Below are 19,136 nucleotides of genomic sequence, written 5' to 3'. Positions count from 1 at the left end.
ATCTACCAATGTGATATATGCCATCATGTGCCAGCGATGCCCCTCTGCCATGTACATTGGCCAAACCGGACAGTCTCTACGCAAAAGAATTAATGGACACAAATCTGACATCAGGAATCATAATACTCAAAAACCAGTGGGAGAACACTTTAACCTGTCTGGTCATTCAACGACAGACCTGCGGGTGGCTATTTTACAACAGAAAAACTTCAAAAACAGACTCCAACAAGAGACTGCTGAGTTGGAATTGATATGTCAACTAGATACAATCAATTTAGGATTGAATAAGGACTGGGAATGGCTGAGCCATTACAAACATTGAATCTATCTCCCCTTGTAAGTATTTTCACACTTCTTATCAAACTGTCTGTACTGGGCTATCTTGATTATCACTTCAAAAGTTTTTTTTCCTCTTACTTAATTGGCCTCTCAGAGTTGGTAAGACAACTCCCACCTGTTCATGCTCTCTGTATGTGTGTATATATATCTCCTCAATATATGTTCCATTCTATATGCAACTGAAAAAGTGGGCTGTAGCCCACGAAAGCTTATGCTCTAATAAATTTGTTAGTCTCTAAGGTGCCACAAGTACTCCTTTTCTTTAAACACTAGCAGTTACGCAAACAAGTTTTTCAGGTCTTCTTTGTTGAAATACTAAGTAAAGGAACTTATATATAGGTTTATGTTTACTCAGAATAGATGACTCCAGGAAATGTAGCCTTAAATACCTTGTTTGCTTTGAATACAACTTCAAGTGCAGTTGTTAACACAGTCAATTAAGCTTGCAGCTTCTGTACACTTTTTTTTCTAAACAGATTATAAGTTTTTTTTAAATGTATCAAAAGAAGTGGCTTTTCTTGATCTAAAGCTGGACAATCTGAATAATTCATTACAAACTTTATTTCTATGCATTCACAAATCCAGGAACTAACTGTAAAATGATCTGATTTATTTGTGGTTTGCAATACTCATAAGTTGCTTCATCCTGTAGTTCTTGTTCATAGATCATTTATGAAGAATTCAAAGCAAATATTTAAAATTTTCCATTTACTCTATTAATGGATTACTTAAATCACACCATTTGAAGTCAGTTGGTTTACACAGGGTGAATTTTAGCATGTGCATAAGTCTTTGCAGGATTGTGACCGTATGCAACTAAACAGCAGGAAGGATTTCAAACTGGATATCAAGTATGAAATTACAACTTAGAGTTCCCTATGCACTGTTTAGTTAGTTATGTAATATGAATATTTGACCAGCAGAAACCTAAAATTAACATTTCACAAGTATTCACAATGAACTGCATGCTGGAATATTCATATAAAGAAATGCAAAGGGAGTGTGAACAGGCTAAGGAAATTATTTTTTAAAAACCAACTTTAATTAGGGTTTAGTGCCTATTAAGATCTATCCTGATCCTAACCTTTTAAAAAGAGGATTCTTTGTAGGTGTGGGAACTGCTGCTTGAAAAGACCAGGCCAGTCTGCTCAGCAAATTCCAGTGTTCAGGGACCTTCATTGGGAATCCTCTTACCCCAGTTTCCAAAGGTGTTGGTGACCTACAGTTTCCACTGGTATCTCTGAAAAATCAGGTATGGCGGAGTGGCTGTGCACTGGTACACAACCATCTCTGTTCTATTCCACAAGTGCTGCTTTATCCTGATGAGTACAGGGATTCCTATGTATGTATAACCCACGTTAAAGGGAGCTCTCTCCTTCATCTCCAACCCAGAGGCCTCTAGCAATTGAGCTACTATCAAGGTTCTAATCCTAGTTCAAGTGTGGGGTTATCTAATAATTACATTTTTGCAGCACCAGCTGTCCCCTCTGTGGGTTTTTAAACTCCCGTGAGCAGTCAATAACTGGTAACAAAGCGGGGAAGCCAATGTCACCACCATAATCTGGGGATGTGTGTGTCAGGGAGAGCACTTCACAACCTGACCCATTTTCCACCAGCTAGAAGAACTTCCTCCTTCCTTGTCACAGCAAACCTTGCTAATCCTCTAGTTCCCAGGTGTTAAATATCTGGCCATTAGCCAGTTTCCTAAGGGGCCAGGTGTGTAGTATTTCCTAACATACAAAGACTTCTGTATTTACTGTGATAACTTACTTCCGTATGTCAGAGAGGTCATCAGCCTACCACTGAGAAGAAGCCACCTCTCTGGTGGAATATGGGAGGTGTACAGGAGCAAACTACAATAATACACTTACACACTTGGATCAAATTGCACTATGTATTAGTAGGTCAGGTTAGTGTATTTTCAAAAGCTACCCTGTAGAAAAGCTTAATGCAGTCTTCAAATGTGGTTACTTCGATTTTTAAAAAGTGTCCATGACAGATGCAGAAATAGACACCATTACGGCCAGAGGTTAAGTAATGATTATTTTATAATGGTGGCTCTATGCACGACCAATAAACAGATCTGCTGGGGAAATGTCATGCATGCACAGGCTTTGGTATTTTAGCCTTGGAGAGATGACAGCAGGATCTGCCTAGCAAGTTATGCAGACAACAGGGTTAGCGGAGCATGTGTCGAAGGGGGATTAAAAACCATTTTTTAAAAATTATCTTCAGCTTCTTTGTAATGGGCAGACGAAAAGCGCCAGGATCAGAGGAGATTTTTGTTGTTTCTTTTCTATTAGATTACATTTCATGGAGGCACCTGGGCCATTTAGCCATTTACAGTGTTTGTAACGCATGGGAAAGACCCCTCTCCCCCCCCCCATGGTTTCCCCATGTTCAGTTCACTTTTTTTTTCCAGCGAGCTTTGGAAACAGCAACTCCTCCCCGCATCTCCTGGCACCTGCTGCTGCAACTCAACCAGCCACCGGCGTTTGGAAGATCTGTTTCTCTCCCTTCTCTGCCCCTCCTCCTCACATATAACCTCTCCCCCCCAACAAAACACCTCGCAGTTTCGCATTAAGATTCTGATTGAATTAAACTGGGCAGAAATCCTCGCTTCTGCCCCCCGCACCCCACAGCAGGATTAACGCTCCTGCTCTCCCTCTTCGTCTTGCTGCGCCTGGTTAATTGCACTGGCCTTGCTACTTCCAGGGAGGGAGATGGAGGAATAAATAGGATGAATGGCACCGGAGCAAGCTTCCAGCACCTCCGCTGCCCAGTCCCATCTCTCTCGGTGTGTGTCTCTCTCTCTGCTCCTCATTTCGTATTCCAGGCACTACGATCTGTTGTACAGAGAGAGGATGGAAAACATCGGTATTGGAAATAAATCGCATTAGCCGAAGGGAGGGGGGCGAGACACAGAGACATGACAGGCACCGTGCGTTAGCCGGTACGTCACTGGCAGTCACTAAACCAGCCAAGAGCACATTGGCTTTTAAGTGTGTGGGGGGGATTTTGTTTGCACCCTCCCAGTGCTCCCCCTCCCTCCTTCTCTCCATCCGTCAATCCCCATCTTGGCTCAGGCGATCCGCGCCCCGGAGCCGGGGAGAGGGCAGCAATGGTCTCAGCTAGGCGAGCAGGACTTGTTGGGCGTGCAAGGCTCGGGCTGAGCGTGGCTCCGCCTCGCTGCTACCTGTAAATTGTGTCTCTCGTGCGCCTCATCCAGCCCAATCGGCGGCTTCTCCGGAGCGGGGGCACCTGGGCCAGCTGGAGAGCCGAGCGCACGGGAGAAGGAAGCTGGTAGGGTGGAAAGTGCCGAGCCACTGCCGTACCGTGACCATGGGGAACCGGCAGCCGGTGCTCTCCTGAGCTCAGCATCCTCTGCTCCAGCAGCCGCCGAGTCCCGAGCTGGGGAAAGCCCCCCGGGGTCTCTTTCATGCGCTCATCACCCCCCTGCGCCCGGGCCACACGAGTCGCAAGGGCTGCGAAAGCGCGTCTCCCGCAGGTGTCACCGGCGGCTGCAGCTGACAGGTAGAAGAGGAGCAGAGAGGGAGGCGCAGACAAACCCAGCCGGGGCTGCTGGGGGCTGGTGTGTGGCCGCGTGCCTGGTGGAGCAGCAGCCGCCGCCTCAGCCCTGGAGGAGGACCCTGAAGGATGGGAGAGGAGGAGGCAGCAGCAGCACGAGCGCAGATGGGCAAGTGGAGGATGAATTAAGATCCCCAGGAGGCTGCTGCCTGGAGAGAGTGGGGAGAGGCGCGGAAGGGGCTGGACTTGGAGGAGGAGGAGGGTGTGCAGGGGGGGGGGTTGATTATTAATAATAAACAAGTTCAAGACTGCTACTAATAAACCACCGCCGGGGAGAGCCGAGGCAGAAGCTGGAAGAGACCCGTTGGGGGCGGGGTGTGTGCGGCTCTGGGTACCTTGGAGAAGGCGCGGGTGGCTCGAGGCATTAGCCTGGTGGACGTGGGGGTTGCGATTTGGGGGTTGGGGTGGGGGCCGTGGATCTGGGAGGAAGAGGAAGCGGGGGGTGGGCATCTCCTCTCCACAGCAGCAGCAGGAGGGGGACATTTGGCATCGGCCGGGGGGCCCGGGGACTGCGCGGCATGGCTGGTGAGGGGTGTTTTGGGGGGCGCTGGCGGTGGGGGGAGCTCTCCGGAGCCCCCGCGCGCCCTGCTCGTTGTTAGCTATGGCAAATGGCAGCGGCGTCGGCAGCAGCAGCAGCGCCTCGGGAGGCAGCGGCGGCATTAGAATGAGTAACAGCATCAGCGCCAGCAATCTCAACACGGACTCGTCCTCGTCCCCGGTCAGCGTGCCCAAGATGGATGCGCTCATCATCCCGGTGACCATGGAGGTGCCCTGCGATAGCCGCGGACAGCGCATGTGGTGGGCTTTCCTCGCCTCGTCCATGGTCACGTTCTTTGGCGGGCTCTTTATCATCCTGCTCTGGAGGACCCTCAAGTACCTGTGGACCGTCTGCTGTCACTGCGGGGTCAAAAACAAGGTGAGCCCTCCTTCCCCCTGGCGGAGGGGTGAAGGTGCCCCGTCCGTGGGGGTGATTTCAGGGGGTCTCCAAGGCGCTGGGGAGCTGGGAGCGAAGGCGAGGGTTGTTTGGTGTTTATTGTAGGGTCGCGCACTGAAGCGTTGATCCAGTGGCTGTGGCGGTGTTGTTGTAGGGTCGCCTTTTAGGTTCCGTGAGAGGAGCCGCGGCGGCTGAGTATTGTAGGGTGGCTCTGTTTGGTGTCACGTTAGGAAATGTTTCCCCAGAGATGGCCCCATCTTCAGCGGCTGGTGAAAGGAGAGTTCCCGTCTGCTGCCTGTCGGCCAGGTCAATACTGCCCCTTGACATAGCGGGACAGTTCCGCGGAGATGGCCCCTAAGATGACGCTCCCCTAGACTAGAGAGACCTCTCAGGGGAAGGATAGTTGGTGGTGCTGGTTATTCTTTGCTGAATTAAGTTGTTTTCTTCCATGTCATCAGGAAGGAAAAACTTGGTAGAATTCATTCCTCTTGAGGCTAGGTTCACAGGACCAGCCTCTCATAGGCTTCTGTTTGGTGTGGTAAATGTAAATGTATTTTGTGAATTTGTAAGTAACTGCACTGGATCAAATTTTCTTCTATAATTTCCCCAGGATTTAGCACTTAAAGGTGAATCGGAGTCCTGCCACCATTTACACCTTACCAGATGGGAAGTAGTGCAGTGAACATGTCAGCTCGAGGTCGTCTTCAAAATCCAAACTAGGAGACTGATCATGGCTAAACAAAAATGATCATGATCGTTCCTTTTTTTTATTCGAGAGAAATGGGACAGAAAGTGTTAAGGCTTTGAATTTGCTAAAGTGGATTTTGACAGGCAATTTAAAACCCCAAAATAGATTGGCAGCTGGAGTTTCTCCCCTTCCCTTTTCACATTTTTTGGATTACACATGGAATAATATCTGCTTTAGTTATTCCTGGCACACAAATACTCACAAGAACACACACACCTTTTAATATATGGTTGCTAGGTTGCTAGCTTGCTTTGACGTATAGTGTGCTGCCTGCCCCTCCCCCGCCACATATGATCTGGCACAACCTGGCTGCACAAGAGGGTTATTTTTTTAACTTGAAATAGGAAAAAGTTATAAAGTAAGGTAATCATGTAGCATCTTGGGAAATATGACACAGTTCATTAATATCTTTCTTGCGATGTTTGGGTAATTTATGGTAAAGTTGCCTAAAGAAGAATCTCTTAATTTCAGTTGGAAATAATCTGGGTTTATAATAATTGTGCTATCAGTGGAAAATGTGGCAATTAAATAGATGGGGTAAAGTGAAACTTGTAACTCAGGTTTGACTTACAGAAAAAATACCAGGCAATGGGAGATACTTTTATTAAACAAGAAATCTCCAAGGTAACTGAAATGTGAGCTTGTGGAAGGAGAGATTTGTCAGGTGTGCTCATAATTGTATTTTATGACAATAAATGTGTGTTTTGGGAAATACTGGTTCCTGTGAAAGGAAAAACCAAATTCCCAAGAGAGGGGTATCTAGCTAGATTTGTCTGGAGTTTCCCCCTCTATATTTTTAGTCCCCTCCTCCGCTGGTGGTGATGAGCCACAGAAGGCACAAAGGATACAGAAAATCCTAAAAGGTGATTGACATCATCGCCTATTTCTTCACCCATGAGATTCAAAAGCTAGAGCAAGCCACCTTTTAACAAACTGTTTATTATAGTGCTTTCATAAATGTCCTTGGACTGAAAATCCGTTCTTAGGAGGTGGTCATTTAAAGCAGCTCACATATCTCTTAAGGAAAGTTAGGAAAGGCACATCTAAATTGTCTTCTAAACATCCATTTCAAACAGGCCAAATGTGTTTATTGAGTTAAATAATTGTCTGTCACCACTGCTCTGAACCTTTTATGTTTGAGTTGTCTCAGGGCTTACTTACTTGTGCAGGACAAATCCTCATCCAATAGTAAGCCAGAGGCTTACACGTCTTGGAGCTAAAATAGCCAGCTCCATGATGATCTGTCTGTGGAAGAGGTTAGGGAGGACAGTGGAGGACTCTGCGGGCAGGGGGAGATGTGCACCTTTTTTAGGATGTACCTATTAAATTTGTTCAGGTTTTCTAGCATTTGGTAAAGAATAATTAGCAAGGCCCCAGTGCTGCATTACTGGCACACCCAGTAGTCCCACTGATTTCATCGAGAGTTCTGGGTGCACAAAGAATGCATGATTGTAATGCAAACGCTAGAAAAGGAGCCTGCAACAGATACCAGCTGAAATGATAAATGAAAGCCCCTTAAACTTCTGCACAAGCTTTATGCCCCATGGCCACTTGGGAAAGGCTGCCGCAATAGACGTGTGAATATGCACACATTCACATGTATGTTATGTCCTCTACTTTGAACACCCAGCAGAAGTACTGGGGCTGACCCATGTGTTTGGCATGAGAAGAACTCTTCCTCCCTAGTATGTCCCTTTTCCTTCTCTGCTGGTGGGGCAGAGTTAAAATATCCTACTCCTTGTATCTACATAAGTAGTGGTCACAGTGTTCTAATAAATCTTTTCCATCTCTGACTTCTATGATTTATACCAAATAATTTGCTCATGTATTAAAGTCACAGGGAGCAGAATAACTTTGTCAGCAGCTGATCAGTACATCAAGTTCATGCAGATTCCAGGAATTCCTTCACCTGTTATTCCAATAGCAGCAAATCAGTTGCCGTATGCTTTTCCTTAGAACCCCATTTTAAAGTCCTGTACTTAATATTCCTGCAGGACTCTGTCAGATTCACTTTGTGGATCTAGCTCTTTTTAGCGGATGCATTGTATGGAGCTACAGTTCCTTTTCTTGCTTTTTTATTTTTGACTGCATTGTGTTAACAGTTGTTTTTGGACTTTAAAAATATTATACACTGTATTTAACCCTTTATGCGATACAAAATGTGTGGCGGCTGCGTTTTACTTTTCTTAGGGATGGATACAACAAAAGAGAAGGGAATGATAATATCCAATAGAATGCTTTTCAAAATTCCAAAACTATTGCATAGTAATATGAAATTAATACTCTCCATTTTTGCTATTAACTCTTGAAGTTACAATTTATTTTGGACTGTAGGCTTAATTTGAAAGATGGCAATATTTCTTTCTTTCTTACTTTTTTTTTCCAGTCTGCCAGAGAGAATGATGTAAATTCTGATCTGTGTTAATCAGTACTTCAGATAATATAAAAGTCACTGCAATTTCTGGCCACTATTTTTTGTCTGTTCATTCTGTATCTAACAAGGTACACATTTTCATTTTATTTTTGCAACGATGCCTTTAGTCTTGTTTTTAGAGAGTTGTAAAATGCTGTTTGTTTCTCAATGTCTTGTGTTTAGCGCTGCATCTTAAGTAGTAAGTAGCTGTTTTCTTATTAAGAATTAGGAAGAGGTTCTTGAGTATGGTTTGCTTTTTCTCTGTCCTCTTTGGCAAACCTGTTCAGTTCCTAAATTAGTATTTAAAATAGCAGAACATGAGATAGGAATAAGGTAGATTGGTCATTTTACGTGCTATTATGTATGGCAATACAATAAAAAGATTCAAATATGAATAATAAGAATTACATTTGCGTTGTGTAATTTACACAATTACATTTGATGGGATTGAAAAAATAAGGGAGATAATCCCTTGTGCTTCAAGGCATAAAGTGATCACTACTCGTCTGAGGTTAGGATGGAACCACCTCCTCCATGGTCATTATTGTCCATTACAGGTTTTCTTGGAACTTTTTTTGAAGCATCTGGTACTGGTCACTTGATAGATACTGGATTAGATGGACCTGCTACTCGCAATGCCTGCGTTCCTGAAGGACACTACTCTATCTTCAGGGTGTTTGGTTATATACCAGTTAATCTATAAACAAGCTAATCAGACAGACTGCCTGGCCCTTGCACAGGTTTGCAATGGAAAGAGAGGACATGTAGAATGTCTTTCCCACAGGGATTTCATGGGTATGCAAGACAGGGAGTGGGCCCAATGGGAGTCCTTTTGAGGAGGTGACCAGATGCAGAGTTCCCTCTGGAAGGGTGGGGCATTGGCACTTTATCTGTGCTCCCTGGATCCCCAGAGGGCATTATGCCTTAGTTATTATGTCTCCCAGAGCTCCTTCTGGTATGGCACATCTTTGCGACAGCCCGGTCCATAGCGTTCACAGCTGTTTCTTTAAAAACAGATGTTTTGGGGAATTTGCTTGCAAATCACTGGGACACACCTAGTGAGTGACTGAAATTATTAACTACTAACCATAAAACTCCTCTTTGCAATTAACTTAGGCCACTTATTTCAGTAGATTTAAAAAAATCACATAGTGTTAGGGCTGGTTGAAAAAAAAAATCTGTCAGCTGTTTTTGATGGGCAAATTGGATTTTCAATGAAACTAAAATTTTCATGAAGTTTGTGTTTCCTCGAAAATGTTAGAATTTTCATCCACAAACCAAACTCTAAACTGGAAAAAGTTTGCCATGAAAAGTCAAAAATTTCCCTGGAAAGGATGCCCCATTTTCGGATCAGCTCTATATAACATATAGACAGACATTTTAGCTTTTTATGTAGTGACGTCTTAATCTGTGGACACCCCTCCAAAAAACCCAAATATCCAGATATATCAGGTGTATACCTGTATGTCAGATATGCACATATCTGTAAGGTGGGAGCGTCCTCGGTTCAAAGCTGCCTATACAAAGCTTGTCTTGCCTCTCTTTTTAATACATACCAAACAGAAGCAAAAGAACAGAAGAGGATTGGATGGCTCATGAGATTAATAGTGAACTACAGAGCATTTTGCTTTTAGGTTAGAGGTCAAACCTGGCCAAATGTTGATAGTGACTGAGACATTACCATCTTCTGGTTGACTGTATGAAACTACTTGGTGAGTCTGAGTTCTGTTTTTAGTGGGCAGTTTGCCAGTTGTGATGTGAATATGTCATCAGAGAGGTCAAGGAAGGAAAGGGCCTCGAAGGCAGAACTACCTTCAATCCTTTAGTTGTTCATTCCAGAACAGCAATTAGGCACCTGCATTGAGATGCTCACACTGCTGTACACCACCCAGGCCATACATCTGCTGTGGAAAAAAAATGTGGTTTCAGTCTCCAAAGCTCCTAATTCATTACCAAATTCATTTCAATTTTAAAAATGTAGATGATAAAAATAGACACAAATTCAAAATATCAAAGATCTGGATAGTGTTTTAAAAGGCAAACAAAAAGCCCTTTAGCAGGCCTTGAGTTAATCACTGTTCTGACCTAGCACCATACACTGGCTTTTGCAACAAATATGTTTGACAAAGGAAAAAAATAAAAAGCAAAATCTAAAGTAAAGTGCTCTAATATAACCCTGGATTACCCCATCACATCACATAGGTGTAAGTGTTACTATGGAAACTACTAGACATCTCACTTTTTCCCAGTGAAGCACAATTGAAGCAACAACTGTGATAAGGAGCTTTGTGCTGTTTAATATTGATCCACATACCCAAGTCTGATGCCAGTGGGATTCCTGCATGCAGTATATAACCCTAAATGTAGATTCACTGTGAAAATTTAGAGTCTTCACTAGGTCTAAATATAACCTCTAACAGTTCCATGTTGGTCTGCAATAGAGAATGTGTGTGAGGCACTGCTGTAAGTCCTCTTAAAGGACCTTTTAAATCAATCTAGCTTGTGACCTAAATTTTCTGAACAGGAGAGTCTTCTGTGGAATCCTACACTGAAAAACATAGACACTCTTGTAGCCCTTCAGTACAATCACAGGGAAGTGGATTGTGAGTTTCTCTCATCAAAGCTCCTTATTTCAACAGGCCTTCAGAGTATGGAGCATGTGGTGACCAACATGCTAACTATGGAACCACAGTCAGCATTTAATGTCCTGATCCTTCTGTCCCTATAAAACCCAATGACTTCAGTGAGGTTCTGTGTGAGTTTAAGGGTTTGCCTGTGCAGCCCCTTTGCCTGATCAGGCAGTAAACCAGCAATGGTGACATATTCTAGTGTGCTAGATTGTAGGATGGAAGTCCTAGAACCTAGCTAGATACAGGAATATGACAATATAGAGTATTCAGCAGGATACTAAGGGGAAGAAGGAGGGGATCCTTTCAGCTTTGATGAAAAGTTATCTGTCTGGAATTGTATGAAGATCCTGGAATTTCAGGAAGTTGAATATTCAAGTTTTCAGATTCCCAATTGAAATTTGTCCAGGGAAAGCTTAAAAAGCTGTACTCTGAACATGCATTTGGTGGAGTTTCTTGTCAGAGGAAATATAGTGTGTGTGTATATATATAAAACCTCTACTTTGAGGGAAGGAAATGCATTATTCTCCTGCAAGTTTGAATTCAGGAACTGAAAGGAAGGTGGGGACAAGAGATAATGTGTTGCAAGTAGAAGGGCATTTACAGAATTGATACCCTGCTGAGCCCAGTTCTTCACTGCCTTATACCTTGTGTTCTCATTTGCTCCAGTGTAATGTGGGTGCAAAACTCTACCAGAACAGTAACATTTTACACCTATTACACCTGTCATTTGCACGGGGATAAATGACAACAAAAGGTGTAGGGCAGTGGAGAATTGGGCCCTGTAAGCTTGTGTGTGTGGTTGGGTGGGAGGGAGGGGATAAAGCCATTCTTTTTATGAAACACAGAACCAGCCCAGCTGCTTTTGACCAAAATGAAGACTGGAGGTACAGTGGACGAATCAGTTAGTGCTTGTGTCTTTGAAGGTGGAGATTGGACTTGGGTGAATTTTTTTTTAAATAAATTAAATTTGTCAAATTATTCATGTATATATTAGTCAAATAATTATCCCAGCTCTAAACCTGATGAATAAATTATATGCACACACATGGAATAATGTATTAATTCACCTTATTTGACCAATTCTAATGGAGTTGTATTGCTATGGAAGGGCCCATTTTGAAGTCTAGATATTAATAGTCCCAGATTATATGCCAGTTTTGGACCTATGAAAGGAACACTTCATTCCCATAGATAGTGTATATGATCCTGTTTGAATGAATGCAATGCTGTAGGGTTCAGTTTGATTTGGCCATGTTGCTTTTGGATGATCTGTGATATGTATTTGGCCGTTTGGTAGCTCCAGAACCTGAGAGCCTTAACCAAAGCCTGTTGAATTTGATGGAAACAGTTTCACTGACTTCAGTGGGCTTTGGTCCAGGCCCTGGATGAGTATTATGCACTTTAAAACACTTTAAAAAATCTTATTTGTTAACATTTTTGAACATTAAAACTGAATTTTAAAAAAAAATCTCATCCAGTTTTTCACCATTCATGCTGTTAATGTACTTTTTGTATTTTAATTATCTTGGACATGTGCTAGTTTACCCCATTGCTGTTATGTTTGGGTTTCTAACACTACAGGAGAAAAGTTAGAAACTTTTGTGTGTGTGTGTGTGTGTGTGTGTGTGTGTGTGTGGTGGGGTCACATTAACATTTTTAACTACTTCTTGGCCCCTCTGAAATGAAAATCTGGGTGCTGAAACTGTATTGATAGTACATCTACCATGGTCCTTATCCTGCAAAGTGATCATCATGGGTGGGAATCTGCACTTTTGCAGAGCCACACTGAATTCAACAGAACCATGCATGGGCAAAGGTCTCCACTCACATGGATCAGTTTGAAGGATTAGGGCTTATGTTTGCAGCTAGGTCCCAAGCCTGCAAATCCTGAGTGTTTTAACTGGGACTTCTCCCACTAAGTAAGTTAAATGTATGCAAAAGTATTTGCAGGATTGGGGCCTTAGTTTGGTGCATTTGAAATACAGCATTTCATGTATCCTTGCCAATATTTTAATAAACATGGGTACTAGTTGTACAAGTCACGTCACTTCTCTGTTCCTCCATCTGTAAACTAGGAGTAATAATACTATTTTTTTTTTTTTTTTTTTGTAAAATGCTTTGAGATTTATGGCTAAAAAGCATGATATAAAAGCTAGTTTTGCATTTATTGTGTATAAAGGGAAATCCTTCTTCAGGCTTTTACGTCCTTTAATTATTGTGTGTATGTAATGGCATATAATAAATGCCGACCTAATCTGTCAAATATACAGTATTGATGGAAAAACTGGAATTTATATGCAGAACTGAATATAAAATACATGCGCAAACAATATGCCCTCGCTATTAATTATAGTGGGATAAACAAATACCCATTAATACTAGGTCATAATGCCACTGAGGAGCTATGGTAAAATTATAAACCACAAGAATGGAGCTTGAATGGCTTGTCACTAAAACCATCAGATAAAATTCCACCGTGTTACATGTTTATTGTTTGGTTTATTAATTTACAGAGAAGTAAGTTTAAAATATATCTTTCTCTTGTCCAAAAAAATGGTGGCTAAATATTTGTCTTACTTTTTTCTTTGCACTTTGCCTTTCTACACTCTATCCACTATGCATGAAATACTTTAATACTTTGGTCTCCTTTTTGTTAAACTCAAAGGGAGACACATTCAAAGGTTGCTATTGATAAGTTAAGAGTAACTACAGCATCAGTGATGCTGTAGTTAATGTCCCTTCTCTATATAGAGAAATACTGTTGTGGTTCAGATACTCTGTAGTAACTATTTGTAAATGGTGGCCATTGTATTTCAAATAAAATGGTTCAAAATATAGTGCTTAAGATTTTTTTTTTTATGAAGAGCTATGCTGATGAATTTATTTATTTTTGTGAATTTGCATGAGCATTCTATTGGGCATAAATGATTGAGCTGATTTACCAGTGGCTGGAGAGTTGTCTTATTTGGACTACGTAGGCCATGGGTTAAGATTCTGTCACGGTTATTTTTAGTAAAAGTCACAGACAGGTTGCGGGCAATAAACAAAAATTCACGGAAGCCTGCGACCTGTCTGTGACTTTTACTAAAAATAAGGAGGGTGCCTGGCTGGGGGAGGGGGTGAGAGAGGGGTGGGGAGGGGGTGAGAGAGGGGAGAAACTAATGGCTCCAGCCCCCATCACCTGTGGCCGTGGCTGAGATCTGCGGAGCTCCCTGACGCCCATGGCACGGGGCTGCAGCTGAAACATAAAATGTCACAGAGGTCTCTGAAAGTCACAGAATCCATGACTTCTGGGACCTCTGTGACAAAATCTTATCCTTAGCCATGAGTGATGCAATTCTCTTGTCAGTTGTTCTCAGTTGAGTCCATTGGCCACAAGCGACTGAAGTCAGTTGAATTACAAAGCCTATTTGCTAATCATAAATATATGCTTCTATTGGGTTGTGGGGTTACAGTTTTTCGGTTATGATCCTGCAAACCTTTCTCATATATATAATACCATTTAAGTCCTCTAGACTATTTATTCACATTCCCTCTCCCCCATTATATAAGTGTCTGGCCCTTAGATTATATGTGATACATACACTCCTCTCCCTCCTTTTGACTAGATGATGATTTCCTGCATTTCCTTAACTTTTGTATAAGTGAATATTTCTAATATTCTGTTAGATTATGCAATTGCACTAAACTGTCTTTATTATGTGGCACAGCCTTTAATTTTAGATTCCGGTTTCCCTATATACTTATATTTGTTAGTGTGCCAATTTGTATCAACAACAGAAACAAGGGACTGCTATTAACCTTAGATTATTTTCACATCATTTGAGGTTCCTTGTTATAATAGATATTTGTTTTTGTTTTTGTTTTTTTTTTTCACCGTACATTTATAGGGCTATAGTCCACACTTATTCTTCTGTACTTTTGAGAGAGGTGTGAATTATATGTCCAAGTAGTGAAGTATTCCAGTAGGAATAGTCTGGCTTAAAAAAAAAAAAAAGCCATGCTTAGCTTTGGTGCCTGTTATATTGACCAGATTTTGGGATATGAAGGAGTCATTGGCTGATCCTATAGTCCTAAGGCAGATAAAACGTCTGTTGACTTCAAGTGAAGTATGCCAGTGATGAAGTTAGTCCAATGTGCCTAAAATATGCAAAATACCCAAAATGAATGAAACTCTAACAGTTATCTTCTAAAAATTTTGTGTGGTGGCAAGATACTTAAACATTCCACAAGTTACTTCATGTGTTAAGTTATAATAAGGCAAAATCCTCTCCCCCTTAATTGTGCAAGTAATGGCAATGGTTTTGTATAAGTAAAGGGAACAGGATTTTTACCCTATATCTTATACTCCTGAAAGATCACAAAGAACTTTACAAACTCTATACACAGAAATCACTTAGGATCAGATTTTTAAAAGTATTTAGGTTCTTAAAGAATCAGGTAGCTGTTAATTTGGATTTTCAAAAGCCTCACCTATATCTTTAGGTGCCTTTAAAAATCTGACCCTTAGTGTATTGCTGGAATGCATCCACCTCTATGATGAAAAAAGTTCACAAATGTCCATTGTTAACAGTACTACCCAACTGTTTAAAGGTCTGATGCTATATGGTATTTAAGCATAAGGAATTGAAGAGGAATGGAACACTTAATTCCCCTGAACTATTAAATTAGTAATAGCTGTAACAGTATTCTACTTTGCACTAATATCATATAACTCTTTTACATTCATTCTGTTAAAGTATGCATGATTTTTATTGGAAATTGTGCATTGGGTAGCACGTGCTATTTTTGTTGATACATGGCACTTAGGCCAATACTTTCAAAAATAAATGGTTGAAGTTAGGCTATTAAATTCATATTTAGGCACCTCAATATGTGGTCTGATTTTTCAAAAGTGAGGAGCACTCAGCAGCTTCATTTGACTTCAGTGGGAGGTGCTGGGTACTCAGCATTCTGAAAATTTGGTCGCTTATTGAGGTACCAGAATATGAATTTAAGATCTGAAGTTTAGGCACCTTCTTCGAAAATGTTGATCTTGCAGTGTTCTCTGAATTCACTGATTTATGCATAAATTCAACATGCTCCCCCTGTCATGCACACCTCTCTCTCTCTCACGCGCACACACACACACACACACACACTCTCTCTCTCTCTCTCTCTCGGACTCAGGAGAGTGTACCTCAATGTGCTTATGTACAATTTTACAAATGCTTCAAGGCAATAACATCTGATACATTAGCCTGCAGCATTTATACATGTCTAGCCCTAAATTTCTTTCAGCCTAAGAGGCTGAGGTATGGCTCCCACACAAACAAGGGTTTTGTTTAAAGTTGTTTGCTTTTCAAATAATTTTAATATTGTGGTAAGTGAGGAACAATGCATTTGTTTGGTATTTTTTGGTACTCTCCATTTTCTTGAATTTGTGGGGATTATTCTGAACAGAATATGACATGAATGGCTACACTTATTCCCTTTATGGGCTGTAGGGGGTTATTTATCCACAGGTGCTTTGTGTGTGTGGGTGTATGCGGTCTTTCAGTTTTTCCTTTAAAGAAAAGTAATGGCTTAAGTATAGAAGACCTACATTCAACTCCTATGCCAGAAATAGAGAGGTTTTGTACAAAACTAGAACACATCTCTGGAACTGAATGTATAAAATGCCTGCAGAAATAAAGACACTCCACCATTAATATACAATAGGATAAGAGACCTGTGTAATACCAGGTTATAAAAACGTTGAGGTGTTCTGGTAACATTCTAAACTTCAAAAGTGGAACTTGTGTGGCTTGTTGCTAAAACCACAAGATCAAATTTCATGGGATTGCACATTTATTCTGTTCTTTTGTATACAGGAAAGTAAAATGTTTAATTTTGAAATGGCTAACATTCATTTTTGAAACAGGTCAAGGGTACTGCAAAAAAAGTGGCAGACTCTAATCCATTGGGTATAGGAATGCAGGACTCTTGTTCAGTAACCACAGCTCAGGTGCTAAAACCCTTCATTAAGATTCAAGGTGATTATTGCTGAGTCATAATGACAGCTAGGTCACATTATCTCTCTCCAGCCAGGACATAAAGGGATGGGAGTGTCCCTTCTGTCTAATGGGAATTAGTGCAGAGGGGTTGCCTAGATCGGGCTGATTTTGAGTTAGTAATAAATTCAAACTACAGGAATTGTTTGTTAGCTCACATACCCTGAATTAGAATGCTGTGTTGAGGAGGGGGTTAGGGACTCACCCCATTCACAAGTACTGATAATATTTCTGATACTAGTACAGGGTTACCAACCCTCCAGGATTGTCCGGGAGTCTCCAGGAATTGAAGATTATGTCATGAGATGAAATCTCCAGGAATATGTCCAACCAAAATTGGCAACCCTACAGTGAGACAGTATGTCATGCATGGAGTGCTTCCAGGACTGCGAGGAATTTTTGTCCATTGAGTGCCTATAGGATTGGGACTGTAGGCTGTAAGCTCTTAAGGTCAGGAACTGCTTCATTTTTTTGCTCTACAAAGAGCATGATGCAAACTTGTTAAATAATATCATATGGTAACTACAATAGTAAAGATTTGGGAAGAATTGTAGATGAGTTATGGCCCATTTTGTTAATCTCCATGCCGTTGTTTTTTATCAATGTATGATATGTAACAGTTCCTACCCATCTCTTCTTGCTGCATTACCGGGTGGGATCTCAGTGCAGATGTTCCAGCAGACTGGCTTGTCTTTATTGCTGGACTGTATATCCTCACTGTGTTCTGGCCAGGGCCGGCTCCAGCATTTCTGCCACCCCAAGCAAAAAAAAAAAAAAAAAAAAAGCCATGATCGTCGGCGGCAGTTCAGCAGCAGGTCCTTCGCTCCGAGAGGGAGTGAGGGACCTGCCGCCCCCGAATTGCCGCAGGTGCTGCCCCTCACCCTTGGCCGCCGCAAGCACCTGCTTGTTAAGCTGGTGCCTGGATCCGGCACTGGTTCTGGCACTGGGAACACCTGGAGTCTTTTGTAGCAGGCTGGCTGATGTCTTCAGTGCACTCTGTGGATGGGAACCTGGAGCCAGCTGGTTGGCAAAATTTAATGGCAGGACCCATGACTCCGGATGAAACCCCGCTGTGCTAAAAAATGTCGTAGATGGGCTTTGACAATATCCCTGACTAGTGTTGACGTAGCTATTTTGTTATGACCTCTTTATTTTCTCTCAAGCTTAGGGGTTTTGGCAACCCTTTGCAGTCTGTATAGAGATAGACATGTGCATCATATGTTGAGACTGAGCTTAAAATGAAACAGGTAGTGACAGGCTATACTTAACAACTGCTTCCTAATTCATCCAGTATATAAAGAGCTCTGGTGTGAGATGATGGGTGAAAAAGTCAAAATGTGTGACATTAAAGAAACAAAATGCTATAGGGCCTCCTCCAAAAGCCACTGAAGCCAATGGAAATATTCCCATTTGTTTTCATGGGCTTTGGTTCAGGCCCATTATCATTAAAAATCTTGGCCCTAGAGTTTTTGTTTTCAAACACTTAATATTCAGAGTTTCCTATGTTTCCATTATTACATAGTTTCTTTTAATCATCAGTGGCTGAGCTGAAAACTCGAAAAAAATCATTTTGTTTTTAGATTGTTTGAACTTCTATTTACAAAAGAAGTAAAATTTGCAGTAAAAGTCGAAACAAAAAGGCATTTTTAATTGAAACATTTTGTTTAGAAAATGTGAACGCGAACCATTTCAGAATTTTTTTCCTTGTTTGTTTGTTTTGGGTTTTTTTGGACCAAAACATTTGGCAAATTTGACTTGAATTAATTAAATATTTTGGTTGACCTGAATCTATATTTTTTTTCAGATGAAAAAAAGTTTTAGACAAAATTTTTTGCCCATCTCTAATAGAGACTTAATTAAAATATGTTTTGAATTTATTATGGTTTTCCTGTCATGGAAATGTCTCCCTCACTGACTTTAACTATTAAATAGTGCTGCTGTGGGCCAGTAAGTGTTTGCTATGTTTCACCCCTGAGCTCAATACTTTTCAGTGGTGTATCCTGAATGTAGTTTCTGTATTTGTCTTTTGGATCCACTGGGAATATAGGCATTATATGTATTGTGTAACTGTCATAGAAAAAGACAATGGCTGTGTCATTTATAATTGGTGGAGATAATCATTCCAGGTGACTTGAAACCTGCTGAACTTACTGCCCCAAGAGCTGATGGAAATTACTACATTTACTTCTGAAAAGCTCAAATCAAATTATTATGCCTTAAGAGAACCATAGCAATCTTTCAGTCAATAATATAAGGATGTTCTACTAAGTGCTTGTCTCAATACAAACAATTTTAGTTTAAACTGGTGCAAAATTCTGTGTAGACACTCTTGTCTTGGTTTAAGAGTGGCTTATTTTGGTTTATCCTAAACCTAAACTATTTAAGCTAACTCGAATCAAGCCTGGGTTAAATTGAAATAAGAATCCACATATCCTTTTGTACTAGTTTAATA

At 41.4% G+C, this 19,136-nt stretch overlaps 1 protein-coding gene across 24 annotated transcripts in view; it reads left to right on the top strand.

Annotated features, from left to right (window-relative positions):
- The first annotated feature begins 4,528 nt into the window (after positions 1–4,528).
- Positions 4,529–19,136, top strand: part of KCNMA1 (potassium calcium-activated channel subfamily M alpha 1) — an 871,895-nt gene continuing 857,287 nt past the window's right edge. For all 24 annotated transcript variants that reach the window (XM_034777732.1, XM_034777731.1, XM_034777723.1 and 21 more), the window contains exon 1: positions 4,529–4,843. In XM_034777732.1, coding sequence (XP_034633623.1) covers positions 4,529–4,843 — 315 coding nt within the window. The remainder of the gene's footprint in view (positions 4,844–19,136) is intronic.

This window comes from Trachemys scripta, chromosome 7, assembly GCF_013100865.1.
Source record: "Trachemys scripta elegans isolate TJP31775 chromosome 7, CAS_Tse_1.0, whole genome shotgun sequence".
Taxonomy (NCBI): domain Eukaryota; kingdom Metazoa; phylum Chordata; order Testudines; family Emydidae; genus Trachemys; species Trachemys scripta.
This window is presented reverse-complemented; position numbering and strand designations above follow the sequence as displayed.